At 29.5% G+C, this 15,787-nt stretch overlaps 3 protein-coding genes across 3 annotated transcripts; 1 reads left to right on the top strand and 2 right to left on the bottom strand.

Annotated features, from left to right (window-relative positions):
* Positions 1 to 4,002: 4,002 nt before the first annotated feature.
* LOC145958674 (serine/threonine-protein phosphatase 7 long form homolog) lies at positions 4,003 to 5,879 on the top strand. Its single transcript, XM_083076183.1, has 5 exons — positions 4,003 to 4,411; positions 4,510 to 4,936; positions 5,020 to 5,104; positions 5,194 to 5,592; positions 5,682 to 5,879. Exons 1-5 carry the CDS (start codon positions 4,003 to 4,005, stop codon positions 5,877 to 5,879), a joined length of 1,518 nt encoding a protein of 505 aa, XP_082932309.1.
* A 764-nt stretch (positions 5,880 to 6,643) lies between these two features.
* Positions 6,644 to 10,509, bottom strand: LOC145958673 (uncharacterized). The gene is made up of 8 exons (XM_083076182.1): positions 10,458 to 10,509; positions 9,326 to 9,416; positions 9,093 to 9,226; positions 8,844 to 8,945; positions 8,333 to 8,674; positions 8,027 to 8,260; positions 7,587 to 7,823; positions 6,644 to 7,494 (listed from the first exon to the last, which is right to left on the bottom strand). Exons 1-8 carry the CDS (start codon positions 10,507 to 10,509, stop codon positions 6,644 to 6,646), a joined length of 2,043 nt encoding a protein of 680 aa, XP_082932308.1.
* Positions 10,510 to 14,888: 4,379 nt separating this feature from the next.
* On the bottom strand, positions 14,889 to 15,481 carry LOC114916911 (uncharacterized). Its single transcript, XM_083076181.1, has 2 exons — positions 15,421 to 15,481; positions 14,889 to 15,343 (listed from the first exon to the last, which is right to left on the bottom strand). Exons 1-2 carry the CDS (start codon positions 15,479 to 15,481, stop codon positions 14,889 to 14,891), a joined length of 516 nt encoding a protein of 171 aa, XP_082932307.1.
* Positions 15,482 to 15,787: the final 306 nt, after the last annotated feature.

Genomic DNA, 15,787 nt, shown 5'->3' with positions numbered 1-15,787 from the left:
ACCAACTTGGCAAGGCCTGTGCAGAGTGGGGTTTCTTCATGATAAGTATCTTTCTCTTTCAAAATCTCTTTCTCGAGTTCTTCCTTACAAAACTACTAATGAAATTCACTGTCAACTGTCACTTACTACTCAGCTCACAAATCATGGAATTCCCGAGAAGCTGATTGAGGAGGTGATGAACAAGTCTCGTGAGTTTCATGATTTGCCAACGGAGGAAAAAGAGGACTTTGGTGATAATGGTCCTTTTACACCTATCAGGTACGGCACCAGTTACTATCCTCAGGCAGAGAAGGTTCATTATTGGAGAGATTATCTCAAGGTTATCACGTTTCCTGAATTCAACTTCCCTCACAAACCACCAGGTTACAGGTACATAACTAACATCAATCAACTCAACATTTTATGCACTGTTTCTTGGCCTTACACAGTTGCTACTATAGGGAGGTTGCATATGATTATAGCCAAAAAATCAGAGGTGTGGCAAGGAAGTTGCTTGAAGGAATATCAGAAAGCTTGGGACTAGAATCCAATTCCATAAATGAGTCTACTAGTTTTGACTCTGGCTTCCAACTTTTCCTTGCAAATCTGTACCCACCATGTCCATAGCCACACCTTGCTCTTGGGATGCTTCCACACTCTGATCATTGCTTCCTGACCCTTCTCACACAGAATGGAATTGAAGGGCTTCAGGTTAAGCACGATGGCAAATGGGTGAACGTCAATCCCCTTACCAACAGCCTAATTGTCTTGCTTGGAGATCAACTTGAGGTCACTCACTCCCCTCTACTTATTCTCTTCAAGAATGTAAAACTTTAACCTAACATAAAAGTTATGTTTCTTTGTCTTTGTCAATCATGCTTTTAAGAGTAAAAATGAGGATAAAACTTAGATACAATATTATAGTCATGTTCTTCGATCAGAATTAAAATTTTATCTTGATAAATGTGTTAATGTATATATTAATCAACACATATATTATTGAGATGAAACTCTAATTCTGATCCAAGAAGAACACTAACTATGACACTTTATCTAACCTTAGTCCTAAAAACAATTCTAATTCAAAACAGTCAATTGCGATTCTTTTCTTCAAAGTCACGTTGACTAACCTAAGATTTGTTTTGAATTTCTCCCGTCATTCTTCCAATCATGCCACTATTAGTATTTGTTGGATTGAAGGTTGAAGTTTAACTTTGATCTGTGGCTTTTTGATCAAAGTAGGGTCGTTGACCAAGTTATTTACCTAAATGGGGCTGTTTTGAATTTATTTACGCCTTTGGGGCTGTTTACAACGGTGTCGCTATGGGCCATAGCGACACCTATGCCACGTGGCCTTTTTTACACTTCAGGAAAGCCATGAAAGCCATATTAATAGTGTCGCTACAGCCTATAGCGCCACAAAACAGCTTCAATAAAGTCGTTGTAGCCTAAAGCGCCACATATATAAAAAAACAATTATTTTTAATAATTAAAATGTGATAAAAAACAAATTATTTAATAATTTAAAAAAAATAGAAATATAGTGGCGCTGTAGGCCACAACGCCAGTTAATAAAAAATTAATTTTAATAATTAAAATGTGATAAAAAAAAAGTTATAATTAAAAAAAAAGGAAACAGAACCTACAGCCTAAAGCGCCACATATATAAAAAAACAATTATTTTTAATAATTAAAATGTCATAAAAAACAAATTATTTAATAATTTTTTTAAAAAAATAGAAAACTAGTGGCGTTGTAGGCCACAGCGCCAGTTTATAAAAAATTAATTTTAATAATTAAAATGTGATAAAAAAAAAGAAGTTATAATTTAAAAAAAAAAAAAAAAGAAACAGAATGTACAGCGCCAGTTTTAAAAAAAAATATTTATAATAATTAAAATGTGATAAAAAAGAATTTATTTAATAATTTAAAAAAAAAAAGAAATATAGTGACGCTGTAGGCCACAACGTCACATATTTTAAAAATTAAAAACGTAAATAGAAAATTAAAAATGTATAAAATAAAGAAAAATCAGAAATAGCTAAATATATATATATATATTTTTATGATATGCGTAAATAAAATAAAATTTGATAAAAAAAACAACTTTTTGAATAATTTAAAAAAAAAATGTGACGTTGTGCCCTACAGCGACACAGGGGCGCTGTAGGCCACAGCGACACATATTTTAAAAATTAAAAAACGTAAATAGAAAATTAAAAATGTATAAAATAAAGAAAAATCATAAATAGCTAAATATATAAATATATATTTTTATGAAATGCGTAAATAAATTAAAAGTTGATAAAAAACTACTTTTTGAATAATTTAAAAAAAAAATATGGCGTTGTGGCCTACAGCGACACTGCGGCGCTGTAGGCCACAGCGACACAGGTGGTGGTTGAGAAATTTATTACAGTGGCCATGTATCAAATTACCGCTGATTTAACCAGTAGTAATTTGACACGTGGCTTTATACAGTAAAAAAAAAAAAAAAAACTGCCTATATAAGGGTTTTTACCCTCGATGGTCCCCCCTCTCAATTTGCTTTCCAAACGAGTCTCCCAGGTAAATTTTTTTTTTATTTATCTGTTTAATTTATTTAAAAATTATTTACTTATTTTTAAATTTTGTTTAACGTTTAGATATTTTTATTTTTATTTCAGGGTAATTTTTATTTTGTGAATTTCTCTAGAGTTCCAGATTTATTGAAGCTTTCAGGTATTTTAATGTTTATTATTTTCTTTAATTTAGAATTTATTTAAATTAATTAATTTTTATAGTTACTGTAATTTAGTTAGAATTATTTATATTTTTTTTGTGTAATTATTTGAAAGTCGCTGTAGGCTACGTCATTTGACATAGTTACTGTAATTTAGTTAGAATTTTTTATATTTATTTTGTGTAATTATTTTCTGTTTAATAACGTGTTATTTAAATTTAATTAAAAAAATTTATTTGAATATTAAATAGAATTAAATTATTTCTGTGTAAGTTATATTTATTTTAAAAATAAAGATATTTTAATTTTGAATTGATTTATTTGAATTCTGTTTAATTTATATTTTTGTAGAAAAGAATTTAATTTAAAATAAAAATTAATTAAATTTAATAACGTGTTATTAAATTTTAATTAAAAAAATTATTTAAATTTTAAATTGAATTAAATTATTTCTATGTAAATTATATTTATTTTAAATATAAATATATTTAAATTCTGAATTGATTTATTTGAATTCTGTTTAATTTATATTTTTTCAGAAAAGAATTTAATTTAAAATAAAAATTAATTTAAGTTAATAACGTGTTATTTAAATTTAAATAAAAAATATTTATTTAAATTGTAAATTAAATTAAATTATTTCTGTGTAAGTTATATTTATTTTAAAAATAAAGATATTTAAATTTTGAATTGATTTATTTGTGTGTAACTTATATTTATTAAAAAAAATGATATTTAAAATTTGAATTCATTTATTCTAATTCTGTTTAAATTATATTTATTATGAAAATAAATTAAAATATTTCTGTGTAAGTTATATTTATTTAAAAAATAATGTTATTTAAAATTGAATTAAATTATTTCTGTGTAAGTTATATATTTAAATTGTATTTAATAAAAAATTATTTAAATTTTAAATTGAATTAAATTATTTCTGTGTAAGTTATATTTATTTAAAAAATAATGTTATTTAAAATTTCAATTCATTTATTTTAATTCTGTTTAAATTATATTTATTTAGAAAATAAATTAATTTAAATTATAAATTCATATAATTTAATAACGTCTAATTTAAAATTAATTTAATTAAAAATTATTTAAAATTTAAATTGATATTTAAAATTTGAATTCATTTATTTTAATTTCGTGTTATTAAAATATAATTTAATTAAAAATTATTTAAATTTTAAATTGAATTAAATGTTTTTTATGTAATTTATATTTATTTTAAAAATAGATATATAATTTTTGAATTTATATATATAATGGATGAAATAATGTGGTGTTAAATTTTGTTATAGATGGCATCATCTTCTACATCTATGCGTGTGAGTTGTGGACCCGTTGAGGATGATTTATTGTCATTGCAATCCATACATGTTTCACAACATGTTTGGAATAGAGAAGAAGATAGGAGATTATTAGCACGACGTGCTGCTCCAACACGTAACGGAATTGACGGAATTCCACATCAAATAGTTCCGTTAATAGACCAGGCTGGATTTGGATGGATTGCTCGGTTGAGTTATATCAAAATGAGTCCTGGTTTATTAACTGCTCTGGTAGAACGATGGAGACCAGAAACACACACATTTCATATGCCATTTGGAGAATGCACAATTACTCTCCAAGATGTTGGTATGATTGTTGGTCTTCCAGTTGACGGTGAAGCACTGTTAAGTCGAGGCAGTGGTAATATGTTCGAATTAGGTACTAAAATAATTATACTTTAAGTTGTATTTTTTTGTTTAAGTAATTGTGTTTTATAATATTAAAAATCGGTAAATAATTTGTTTTATTTTTTGCAGCTCATGATCTTTTAGGTGTTGTTCCACCTGAGTCACAAATTAAAGGACATCGGGTGAAATTATCTTGGTTGGCAACATATTTTAATGACATTGTAGATGATCTACAGGAGGTACATCAGTTGCTTCCTTATGCTCGAGCCTGGATACTACGCTTTATAGGAGGGCTTCTGTTTCCTGATAGATCTTCCAGCTATGTCTCATTGAGGTGGTTGGCGTTCTTAGGTGACTTTCAGACCATTAAGACGTATGCATGGGGTGCTACTATGCTTGGATATTTGTATCGCAATTTATGCACCTCTACAGATTACAAAACGCCAAGTTGTGGTGGATTTACACTTTTATTGCAGTTATGGGCATGGGAACGATTCCCAACCATTCTGTCTTCTCCATTTCCACCTATTCCTCCTGCTTGCCCTGTTGGTTTAAGGTATGATGAAATTCAAAATATTAACATTGTTAAAATTATTGAATAAATGTTACAGAAATTAATTGTTTACATTTTGATTTCAGGTGGTCCAACACAGCCACTAAAATAAGCATGAGCGATGATATTAAATTTTATCGCAAATTCTTTGATCGGTTGACCAGAAAATCTGTAAGTAAATAAAATTGAAGGGTTAACGGTTTTCATTATGTAAGTTATTAGCATTTTAATATAAACTAATTACAATTTTTTATTTACAGATTATTTGGCAACCATATCCGCCTTTGGAACAGATGCCCGAGGACTGTACACAGGGGGTTCGTATTTGGGGTTCTGTAATCCCGTTACTTTCTCTGTGTATTTGTGAATGGCATCAGCTTGATAGGGTCATGAGGCAATTTGGTTACCAACAACCAGTTCCAAATCCTCCAATGACTCCTGCTCATGTGCATGCGTTGACCCTGCGGGGAAAGACTGATGACGATTGGACTACAATATTAAGTCCAGCACTTGAGCACTGGGCCAATCGATATGCATACCACTTTGCACCTACTTCTCCACAGGTTGGACTATTAGGTCCAAATTCTGAATACATGAGGTGGTATCGCAGAAAGGGGAAATTGTACATTGATCCTGATGAAGTTAAAGACTCGATTGTGGTATGTACATATTACAACTCATATTTTAATATAATATTTTGTTAAATTATAAAGTGGTAAACTAATTTTTTTATGTCTTGTATATGTAGGGAGACGTAACTGAATGCTTGGAATACTTGACATCTCCTCATGGCAGCCCAGAGTTTTCTATGGAAGCAGTCACAGAGCAGACTAATCGATTATTATCGATATCTGATGACTATAGGGCTAGATTCGTTGAGCCAGCTGAGGAAGCACCCCTTCCCCCTGGTTCATATGACGTGGGGACTTTCAATGTTCCTGCATAGTCAAGGGAGGCTGGAGGGTTACCTAGACGAAGAACGCCAGTTGAGGCGATGGATCAGATGTACCCTACAGTGCCAGACAGAGCAGCAGGGTTATATTATATTCCTTCTCAGGAGCCCACTTATCCATCACAGTCCCAATACACATATTGGTACACTCCACCTCGCCCTCCAGGTTTTGAGACATCAGTTCCGATGACTACTACACATATCTGTGAGTCACTTGGTTTAGACTCATCACCGGAACCAACTATGTCATCAGAAATGATGGATCATATTTTTGGGCATTCCCCTTTAATGACTCCACAGCCAAGTATGCCACAGGATGCCACACAATCGAGTCAGGAAGCACCTTTTCATATTCCGTATGATCATGATTATATCAGTCGTACTTATACATCAGGTCTACTCATATTTTATTATTTTGTTATTCTTTTCTTCTTATAATTATATCAATATTAATAATTTGTGTCAAATATGACGTTGCAGGTGTTGATTTGCGTCCACAATTTTCTGCAGAGGCTAGTCATCACCCATCACCGCCAGAACAAAGATGTGTTCGAAGAAATCCTCAAAGGGCTGCAAGGGAAAGACGACGACGGTGTATTCTAACTCCTGCTACTGATAGAGGGCATCATCATCAGGAAGATGAGGAAGACGATGATGAGTAGATTTTGTATAATTATCAATAGACAATAGTAATTACATTATGTTATACAATGACCATCATGAATACACATTACTAATTACAATATGTTTAACAAATTCTAAACATCTTCAAAACTTATCGACTGATTATTAGACTTAGATGGACAATTGCGCCTGTTGTGACCCTCTTGTTTGCATATGCTACATTTTGGTCGTCGTTGTGAGCTCTCAACCCAATCCATTTCGTTTCTAATTCTTGTGGATTTCGGTCTCCCTTTCCCGCGCACTGATGTTGGATCTGGGACAAGTATCCAATCCTCATTACTCGGAGGGATTAAGTCTTCATTTCCGATTGGTTCCCACGGACCAGAGTAGGCTTTTAAAACATAATCACTGGTATAAACAGGATCTATAAACTGGTAGTAATCAATGCTAACAACACCACATGCAGCTATAACATGAGAACAAGGATAATGAAATGCTATAAACTTTCCGCATTGACAGTATCGTTCCTTTAAATTCACTACCCATTTCTTCCCTCCTGTTTGTGTTATTGGATCAAATGCCTCTTGAACCTCAAATTTTGAAGATTCAATGTCGTATCTACAAACTTGGTGGGAACAAGCCTCTTCTTGATTTTTTTGTAAAGCTTCAACCAACTTTGAAACGAAGACCTTCCCAGATGAAACATCGGCTAAAGCACGACTACCACGATTACTAAAATACTCAGCGCACCTGGTATACGTCGACCGAACTAATGCAGTGATAGGGAGATTTCTACAATCCTTTAACACCTTGTTAACACATTCAGACAAATTTGTTGTCATGTGACCATATCTTCGACCATCTGCATCATATGCCATACTCCATTTGTCTTTTGATATAGCTCCTATCCACCTTTGAACATCAGGGTTAGATTCACAAAACTTTTGCAAATTGCGATCAAAAATGTGCTTACACGGTGTATACCCTGCATACAAATTATAAATAATGCACAAATTATAAATAATGCACAATAAAATATTTACAAATGATTAAAAATTTTAAAATAACAATACGTACCTAACTTCACAAGCTTTTGTTTAAGTTTCACATCCTTGAATCGAGTATTAAAATTACTTGCAATGTGCCTAATGCAGTACTTGTGATATGCATTTGGCGGTCTCCAACCAATTGCCTCATTGTCAATGGCTGATTTAATGCTACGATGTCGATCAGATATTAAACATATCCCTTCTTTGTTTGTAACATGTAACCGCAAATGAGACAAGAACCACGACCACGCAAGTAATGTTTCTCCTTCAACACAGCAAATGCAAGAGGAAGAACGTTGTTATTACCATCTTAAGTTGTAGCAATGAGCAATGTACCTCGATACTTGCCATATAGATGAGTGCCATCAACTTGTATCAACGGTTTACAAAAATTAAAGGCATCACAACACGGCTTGAATGTCTAGAATAATCTGTGAAATTGACGGTAACCACGATGACAACGATTACCAACAAAAAACTCATCATGACACAGATCATAAAATGACACTGGAGCAATTTCTTTCATGTATTGCAGCCATCGAGGTAAATAAGCATACGATTCTTCCCAATCTCCAAAAATGTTAACAATTGCTTTTTGTTTCGCCATCCAAGCCTTTCTATAAGATATTTTAAACCCAGTTTGAGATGTTATTCTCTCTTGGATAAGGCTAATCTTGATTGATGGATCTTGGTTAACCATTCCTACATATTAAATATTAGTAAACACTAACAGAAATTATTATTAATATAAACGATAAACTTTGCAGAACTTACCTTGTATGAATGTTGCAATTAACTCAGAATCTAACTTAGCATGATCTTGGGACAAAGACATGTTCAAACACGTATGGCGTCCACCCCACTGAGTCACTGTCCACTTATCAGATCTCTTTGACTCAATAGCTCTCATGTACCATCCACATCCATCATGTGCATTTGGACATCTAACAACCCACTTAGTCTTTTTCGACTCAACCACATAAAAACTTTGATGCATTCTCATTGCATTTTGCTTGACTGCATTTTTAACTGCATCTTTATTCTCAAACTCCAACCCCACATATAAATCTTGCCCAATTGACCAAGTACTACCGACATCCATCCCTGGGATATCTTCTTCATCGGGATGATTCCAATTGATGTTAGTGTAGTGGGGTAAATTACCCCAAAATTGACTTCCACCTATTTTAATAATAATGAATTTATTAATTTCCATAAAATCAATTTCAACAATTTATTTTAAACAAATAACAAATTATTGACAAATTTAATTTTCCGATGTTACCTTCAGTAGGTGGATACATTGAAATTGGTTCAACCATTGGACTATTAACAAGAACATCCGGCTGCACCTCATCATCAGATGGTTCACAATTATCAATTTCATCTTCATTCGATTCATCAATGCTTTCATATGATGATGAAACATGATAGTCTTCATCTTCATCGTCATCTTCATCTTCATCTCTTGTGATCAAAGGTGATCGTTGAATTGACAAATTTTCTAATGAAAAAGTAGAAGATTCTTGCATACCTATTTCAGCATATAATTCCATTATTGGCATCACATTCTGGCTCTGAAATGCTTCTATCATGCATTGTACATCATCATCGTCACTCAATTCCAATGAAGAATATATGTTGTTATCACCTTGTGAAACTAAAAATCTGTAACTTACAGATAATATCACTTGATTTGAGTTAAGATTAAATTTGTTGTGAATCCTTCTCTTTAATATATCCAAAGTGATACCTCGTTTAATATACATTCCTTTTTTTGGTCCATCAAATGTTACACCTTCAGCACCCTCATACATCTTTCCAGTGTAAATATAAGCAATCATTTGATCCATAATATCTGCAACAACAAAAAATTAATTAGTGCAAATACCTACAATTTATATCTTAAAAAAAACAAAATTATACTCACCGAATCAGAAACAAACATAACTAGCTCAGAGATTTAAATCAACCAAAACGTAACTAATAAGTATATGATTTCAACTGTGAAAAAAACGTAGCTAGGGGGGTATATATAGTGATATTGTCGCTGTGGCCCACAGCGACACTAGGAGTCGTTGTAGGCCACAACGCCTATTTAGAATTATTTAAAAGGACAAAAATATATATACAAAAACAATATAAATTACAGAAAAATAAACTTTATAATTACAAATTAATATTTAAGTGCTAAATATAAATTAAACAAATTTCCAAACAAAATAAGTTAATAACTAAAAAAAAAATTACTGGCGCTGTGGGCCACAGCGACACTAACAATCGCTATAGGCCACAGCGCCTATTTAAAATTATTTAAAAGGACAAAAATATATATACAAAAACAATATAAATTACAGAAAAATAAACTTTATAATTACAAATTAATATTTAAGTGCTAAATATAAATTAAACAAATTTCCAAACAAAATAAGTTAATAACTAAAAAAAAAAAAATTACTGGCGCTGTGGGCCACAGCGACACTAACAGTCGCTGTAAGCCACAGCGCCTAATTAGAATTATTTAAAAGGACAAAAATATATATACAAAAACAATATAAATTACAGAAAAATAAACTTTTTAATTACAAATTAATATTTAAGTGCTAAATATAAATTAAACAAATTTCCAAACAAAATAAGTTAATAACTAAAAAAAAAAAATTTAATTAGTGGCGCTGTGGGCCACAGCGACTCTGTGTCGCTATAGGCCACAGCGCCACTTATATAAATAATTAAATCTATTTTTTAAAATTACGTTTTGAAATAAATTTTTTTTTATAAATATATAATAAGTATACTCAGTTGATTATTTTAAGGTTACATTTAAATTATTTCAGTTTTTTTTGTTTTTTTTTCTTAAATGGTGTCGCTATGGGCTACACCATCTTTGTTGGCTCACAAACTGTGTTGGTCCAGCCCATAGCGACACTGTTGTGGCTCATTCCAGCCATTCCTCCGCCAAAAAAAAAAAAGCCACGTGACATTGGTGTCGCTATGGGCCATAGCGACACCGTTGTAAACAGTCCCAAAGGCGTAAATAAATTCAAAACAGCCCATTTAGGTAAATAACTTGGTCAACGACCCTACTTTGGTCAAAAAGTCTTGATCTGTTGCAACCCTTTGTTTCTATGGTATTATAGGTTGAGTAATGGGAGGTACGAGAGTGTGCTACACCGAGCGACTCTCAACAACAAGGAAACTAGGATGAGTCTTGTGGTGGCAAATGGACCTGCATTAGATAAGGAAATTGGACCTGCACCGGAGCTGTTGGAGAAAGAAAAGCCATTGTTTAGAAGGTTCAAGTACCAAGACTACTTCCAAGTTCAGCAGAAGACACGTTTTGCTGATAAAAGTGGCTTGGACGAGATTCGACTTAGAGCTCAACAAGGATAGATAACTATATATATTCAAGTCTGATCCTTTGGAAAAGATTAGCATATAATTAATATTAATACTTAATAACTTGTGTGTTACTACTTACTGATATGATAATATTGATGCATTTGGTATGTGATCACTATGTGAAAATGTTATTGTTTGTTGCAAGTAAATTAGGAACATCATTTGTGGCAGAATTGAGGGCTGTACATAACAAGTAGAAGCTAGCAACTGGCATGGGGATTTTTTAACTAAGTGGATATTAGTTTTGGGTTAGAATGATTCGTTTCTTACATCTCAATTTGCTAAATAAAATAATTTGATTAAAGATTGAAAGAAATCATATGCCAGCTACCACTCGTATCCTCTTGTCAACTGTTTAAGTAAATCATGCCAATTATATTGTTAATTATTTTACTGTACTATGACCATATTATAAAAAAAATACATTGACATGACCGCAAGAAGAACTGGTTTGGAGCCAAATCGATCGATGGTACAGAATTTAGCTGCAGAAAAGATCCAGTTGCACAGGTGGGAAGGTATATGTAGCCATGCGAGAGTGGCTACATGATCACACCATATTTTAAAGAGATATTATTATGGCTTAACTACTTTATTTATATTTCTGGTATAATAATCGTTGATTTTCATCTCTCAAGTTCTAATTGCACTAAATAGGTTCTTCAAATTTTCTCAAATTTAAAATCATATTTAAGTTATTAATTTGCTGTAAGTAGAAAGACGTTTCTTTTGTTATTTATTGCTGTCAAAAAAAAAAATTTATCCACAAACATCATAACATGATAATTAATTCAATACAATTGGAGCACCTTTTGAGTCACATAATTCAAATATTCTGTGTCTTTAGTAGGTATATTATATATATTTGCTGTCATATCATTCTAAATTTTTAACACAAACTAATTCTTTAAATATTAGACGAAATCATGATAAATGGATATAACTGTAAATATGAAACTTAAACCCAAACAACGCAATTAAATCATAGAAGATCAAAAGTGTACAAACGCAATAGCAGGAGATCGAACTAAAATATAATTAAGCATATGTGAATATTAGGAATTTGAATAAATTGCAAAAAATACAAATTAATAAATTTAAATATATGGGCGTTATTGTTCAACTTTCATATCAAATACAAGAATACAATCTTTAACGAAAATTAATCATTATTTTTAATAATATATATTTCATATTAATATTATAGTTATTCAAATAATATAAAAAAATAAGAACTAGACTTTCATTACATTCAGGGAGTATTTGGTACACAATTTTATTTTACTTTTAGGAAAATCTGACATCAAGAATTTTAGTTTCTTGTGTTTGATTTATTATTTAAAAAATAACTTTCTTAAAAAACATTATTTCTTAAGAAATCCTAAACCTTAAACATTGTTTCTCATAAATAGATTCTGCATAGATTTTCCACGAAATGATGTTCATAAGAGAGGTCAAAAGTTAACTTTTAAATTTTAATGGAGTAAAAATGTTATGTTATCTTTATTTATTTATTTAATACAATAAAAATTCATGATCCTCAAATAATATTTAAATATATGATAAAAAATATTTATGATCAACTAAATAGATTTTTATAATTCTTAAAAATTATTATTCCAAAATTTATAATTTCATAATTTGTAAATATAATTTTTTTCGCGTAACAAACATTTTTAAGAAAGCATAATTCAAGATATTTAATAATTAATAATTGGAGAGCCACAAGCATAACCATTTGCCAGATTATGCATGAATTCAGAAATCCACATCCCTATAATGGGCCCAAAGTCGGTCCAGAATACTTCTTAAAAAGGGCATTCTAAGTTTATTTTTCAGAAGTATTTATAGAAGAGTAAAATAATTAAAAAAAAATCTATAAGTTAATATATATATATATAACTACATAAGGAGGTTAGGTTTGGGGAAATGGGTTTCGTAGAAGAAAAAAAAAGGTGCTTGGTATTGTGAAAAATAAAGTTGCAGGTAATATACAAAATATTAATTTTTAGTAATATTTAAATAAAATAAAATTCATATATATTCACCGTAAGAGCGCTCTCATGATTGATTAATGGTCGTTATTTGTAAAACCTTAAAGATCTTGTTATAATATTACTTCCTCTTCTTAGTGAACAATGACTCGAACGGTTGTTTTATGGCTAAACGACCATTTTAGAGCATTTTTACAAATTACTTATTAAAATGAGGTTGTTTTGAAATATATTACATTTTTGAGGCTGTTTTCTACGGTGTCGCTATGGTCCATAGCAACACCAGTGAACACCATATTAGTAGAGTTGCTGTAGCTGCTGGAGTCTCAAAAAATCCGGCTAAAACTGAAATCGCTATAGCCTATAACACCACATTTATATAAATAATATAAAAAATATATTAATATAAATTTAAAAATATAAAAAAATTATGTGAAGAAAAAACGAATAAAAATAACGTAATATAAGAAAAATAAAAAATAAATTTTGTTAAAAAATAATAATTAAACTATAAAATAATAATTGAAAAAAATAAAAGTGGGGCGCTATGGCCCATAGCGCCACCTAGGCACTATGGTCCATAGCGTCGTTCTTCAAATAAATTATAATACTATTTTATAAATATAAAATTTAATAAATAAATTATAAAAAATTTCAGGTAAAATCCAAAAGAAATCACTTAATAAAAATATTTTAGAAAAATACAGAAATATTATCTGTAAATATTATCTGTAAGTTTCTCTTCTTTCTTTTTTACTTTTCATAATTTTATTTTATTAAATATTTTATATTTATTTTACATTTAGGTTAATATTAATTTTTACCTTTTAGTTAGGTATTTATTTATTTGGATTTCTGCTGCTCGTGAGTTTCTTCGTTTGAGGTAAATTTTATTTTTAGCTTATATTTTTTTTATAATATTTAAAAGTCGCTATATGGTATTTAACTTTGCATATTTTATTTAGTTAATAATTGTTATTTATTTTTTAATTCTGTATTTTGTTTCTGTTTAATCATATTTATTTTAAGTTGGTTATAACTGATAATTTATTTAGTTTTTTCTAATTATAATTAGTTTATTTGAATTAATAAATTTATTTTATATTTAAATTATTTATTTGGATTCTGTGTTATTTATGCAACATTAATTATCTGTTAAATTATTTTATTTATCTGTTATATTATTTAATTTTTAAATTTTATTTATTTTTAAATTAATTTATTTATCTGTTATATTAGTTATTTATATAAAATAAAAAATGTAAAAAAATATATGTAAATTAATTTTATAAATAATCCGAGTTAATTGCAAATTAATTTGTAGTGAAAAAATATTGTTTATAAAATAAATTATTTTTTTAAAAAAAGAATACAATTATTCGTAAAATAATTTTCTTAAATCTGCCATTTAATTTTATTTAATTAATCATATTTATTTTATAACTGATAATTTAATTAATTTTTTCTGATTATATTTGGTTTATTTGAATTAAGAAATTAATTTTATTAAATCTGCCAGCAAAATTTAATTAAATATAATATTTATTTTAAGTTATTTATAACTGTTTCAACTGTTATTTAAAATTATTTATTTTGATTCTGTGTAATTTTTTCTGATTATAATTAGTTTATTTGAATTAATAAATTTAATTTATATATAAATTATTTATTTGGATTCTGTGTTATTTATTTGAATTTTGATTATAATTAGTTATTTAAATTATCTGTTATATTATTTAATTTTGAAAATTAAAATATTTTTAAATTATTTTATTTATCTGTTTGTAGTGAAAAAATAATGTTTATAAAATAAATTATTGTAAAAAAAATAAATTAATTTTTTGGAAATTAAATTTATTAAATCTGCCAGTAAAATTTAATTAAATATAATATTTATTTTATATTTGTTACAACTGTTATTTTTTTTATTTTTTTCAGATTAATGTTTCTCCTTCCACCACAACAAATGCTAGAGGAAGAACATTGTTATTACCATCCTGTGTTGTGGCAATGAGCAATGTGCCTCGATACTTGCCATATAGATGAGTGTCATCAACTTGTATCAGGGGTTTACAATAATCAAATGCATCACAACACGGCTTGAATGTCCAAAATAACCTGTGAAACTGACGGTAACCACGATCACAACGATTACCAACGAAAAACTCATCATGACACAGATCATAAAAGGATCTTGGCGCAATTTCCTTCATGTATTTAAGCCACCGAGGTAAAAAAGCATAAGATTCTTCCCGATCACCAAATATTTTAATAATTGCTTTTTGTTTAGTCATCCAAGCCTTCCTATAAGATATCTTAAACCTAGTTTGAGATGTTATTCTCTCTTGGATAAGGCTAATCTTGATTGCTGGATCTTGGTTAACCATTCCTACATATTAAATATTCAAAATCAATGATATAAATTATTATTAATATAATATTATAAGTTGCAGTTGCAGAACTTACCTTGTATAAATGATGCAATTAGCTCAGAATCTAACTTATTATGATCTTGTGACAAAGACATGTTCAAACATGTATGACGTCCACCCATTGAGTCACTTTCCACTTGTCAGATTTCTTTGACTCAATAGCTCTCATGTATCATCCACATCCATCATGTGCATTTGGACATCTAACAACCCACTTTGTCTTTTTCGATTCAACCACATAAAAACTCTGATGCATTCTCATTGCATTTTGCTTTACTGCATTTTTTACTGCATCTTTATTCTCAAACTCCAATCCAACATATAAATCTTGGCTAATAGACCAATTATTAGCCACATCCATCCCTGTGATTTCTTCTTCATCTGGATGACTCCAATTGATA

The sequence above is a fragment of the Cajanus cajan genome, chromosome 6 (assembly GCF_000230855.2).
Source record: "Cajanus cajan strain Asha chromosome 6, NIPB_CcT2T_4, whole genome shotgun sequence".
In the NCBI taxonomy this organism is placed as follows: domain Eukaryota; kingdom Viridiplantae; phylum Streptophyta; class Magnoliopsida; order Fabales; family Fabaceae; genus Cajanus; species Cajanus cajan.
The sequence above is the reverse complement of the archived record's forward strand: the minus strand, read 5'-3'. Positions and strand labels throughout refer to the sequence as shown.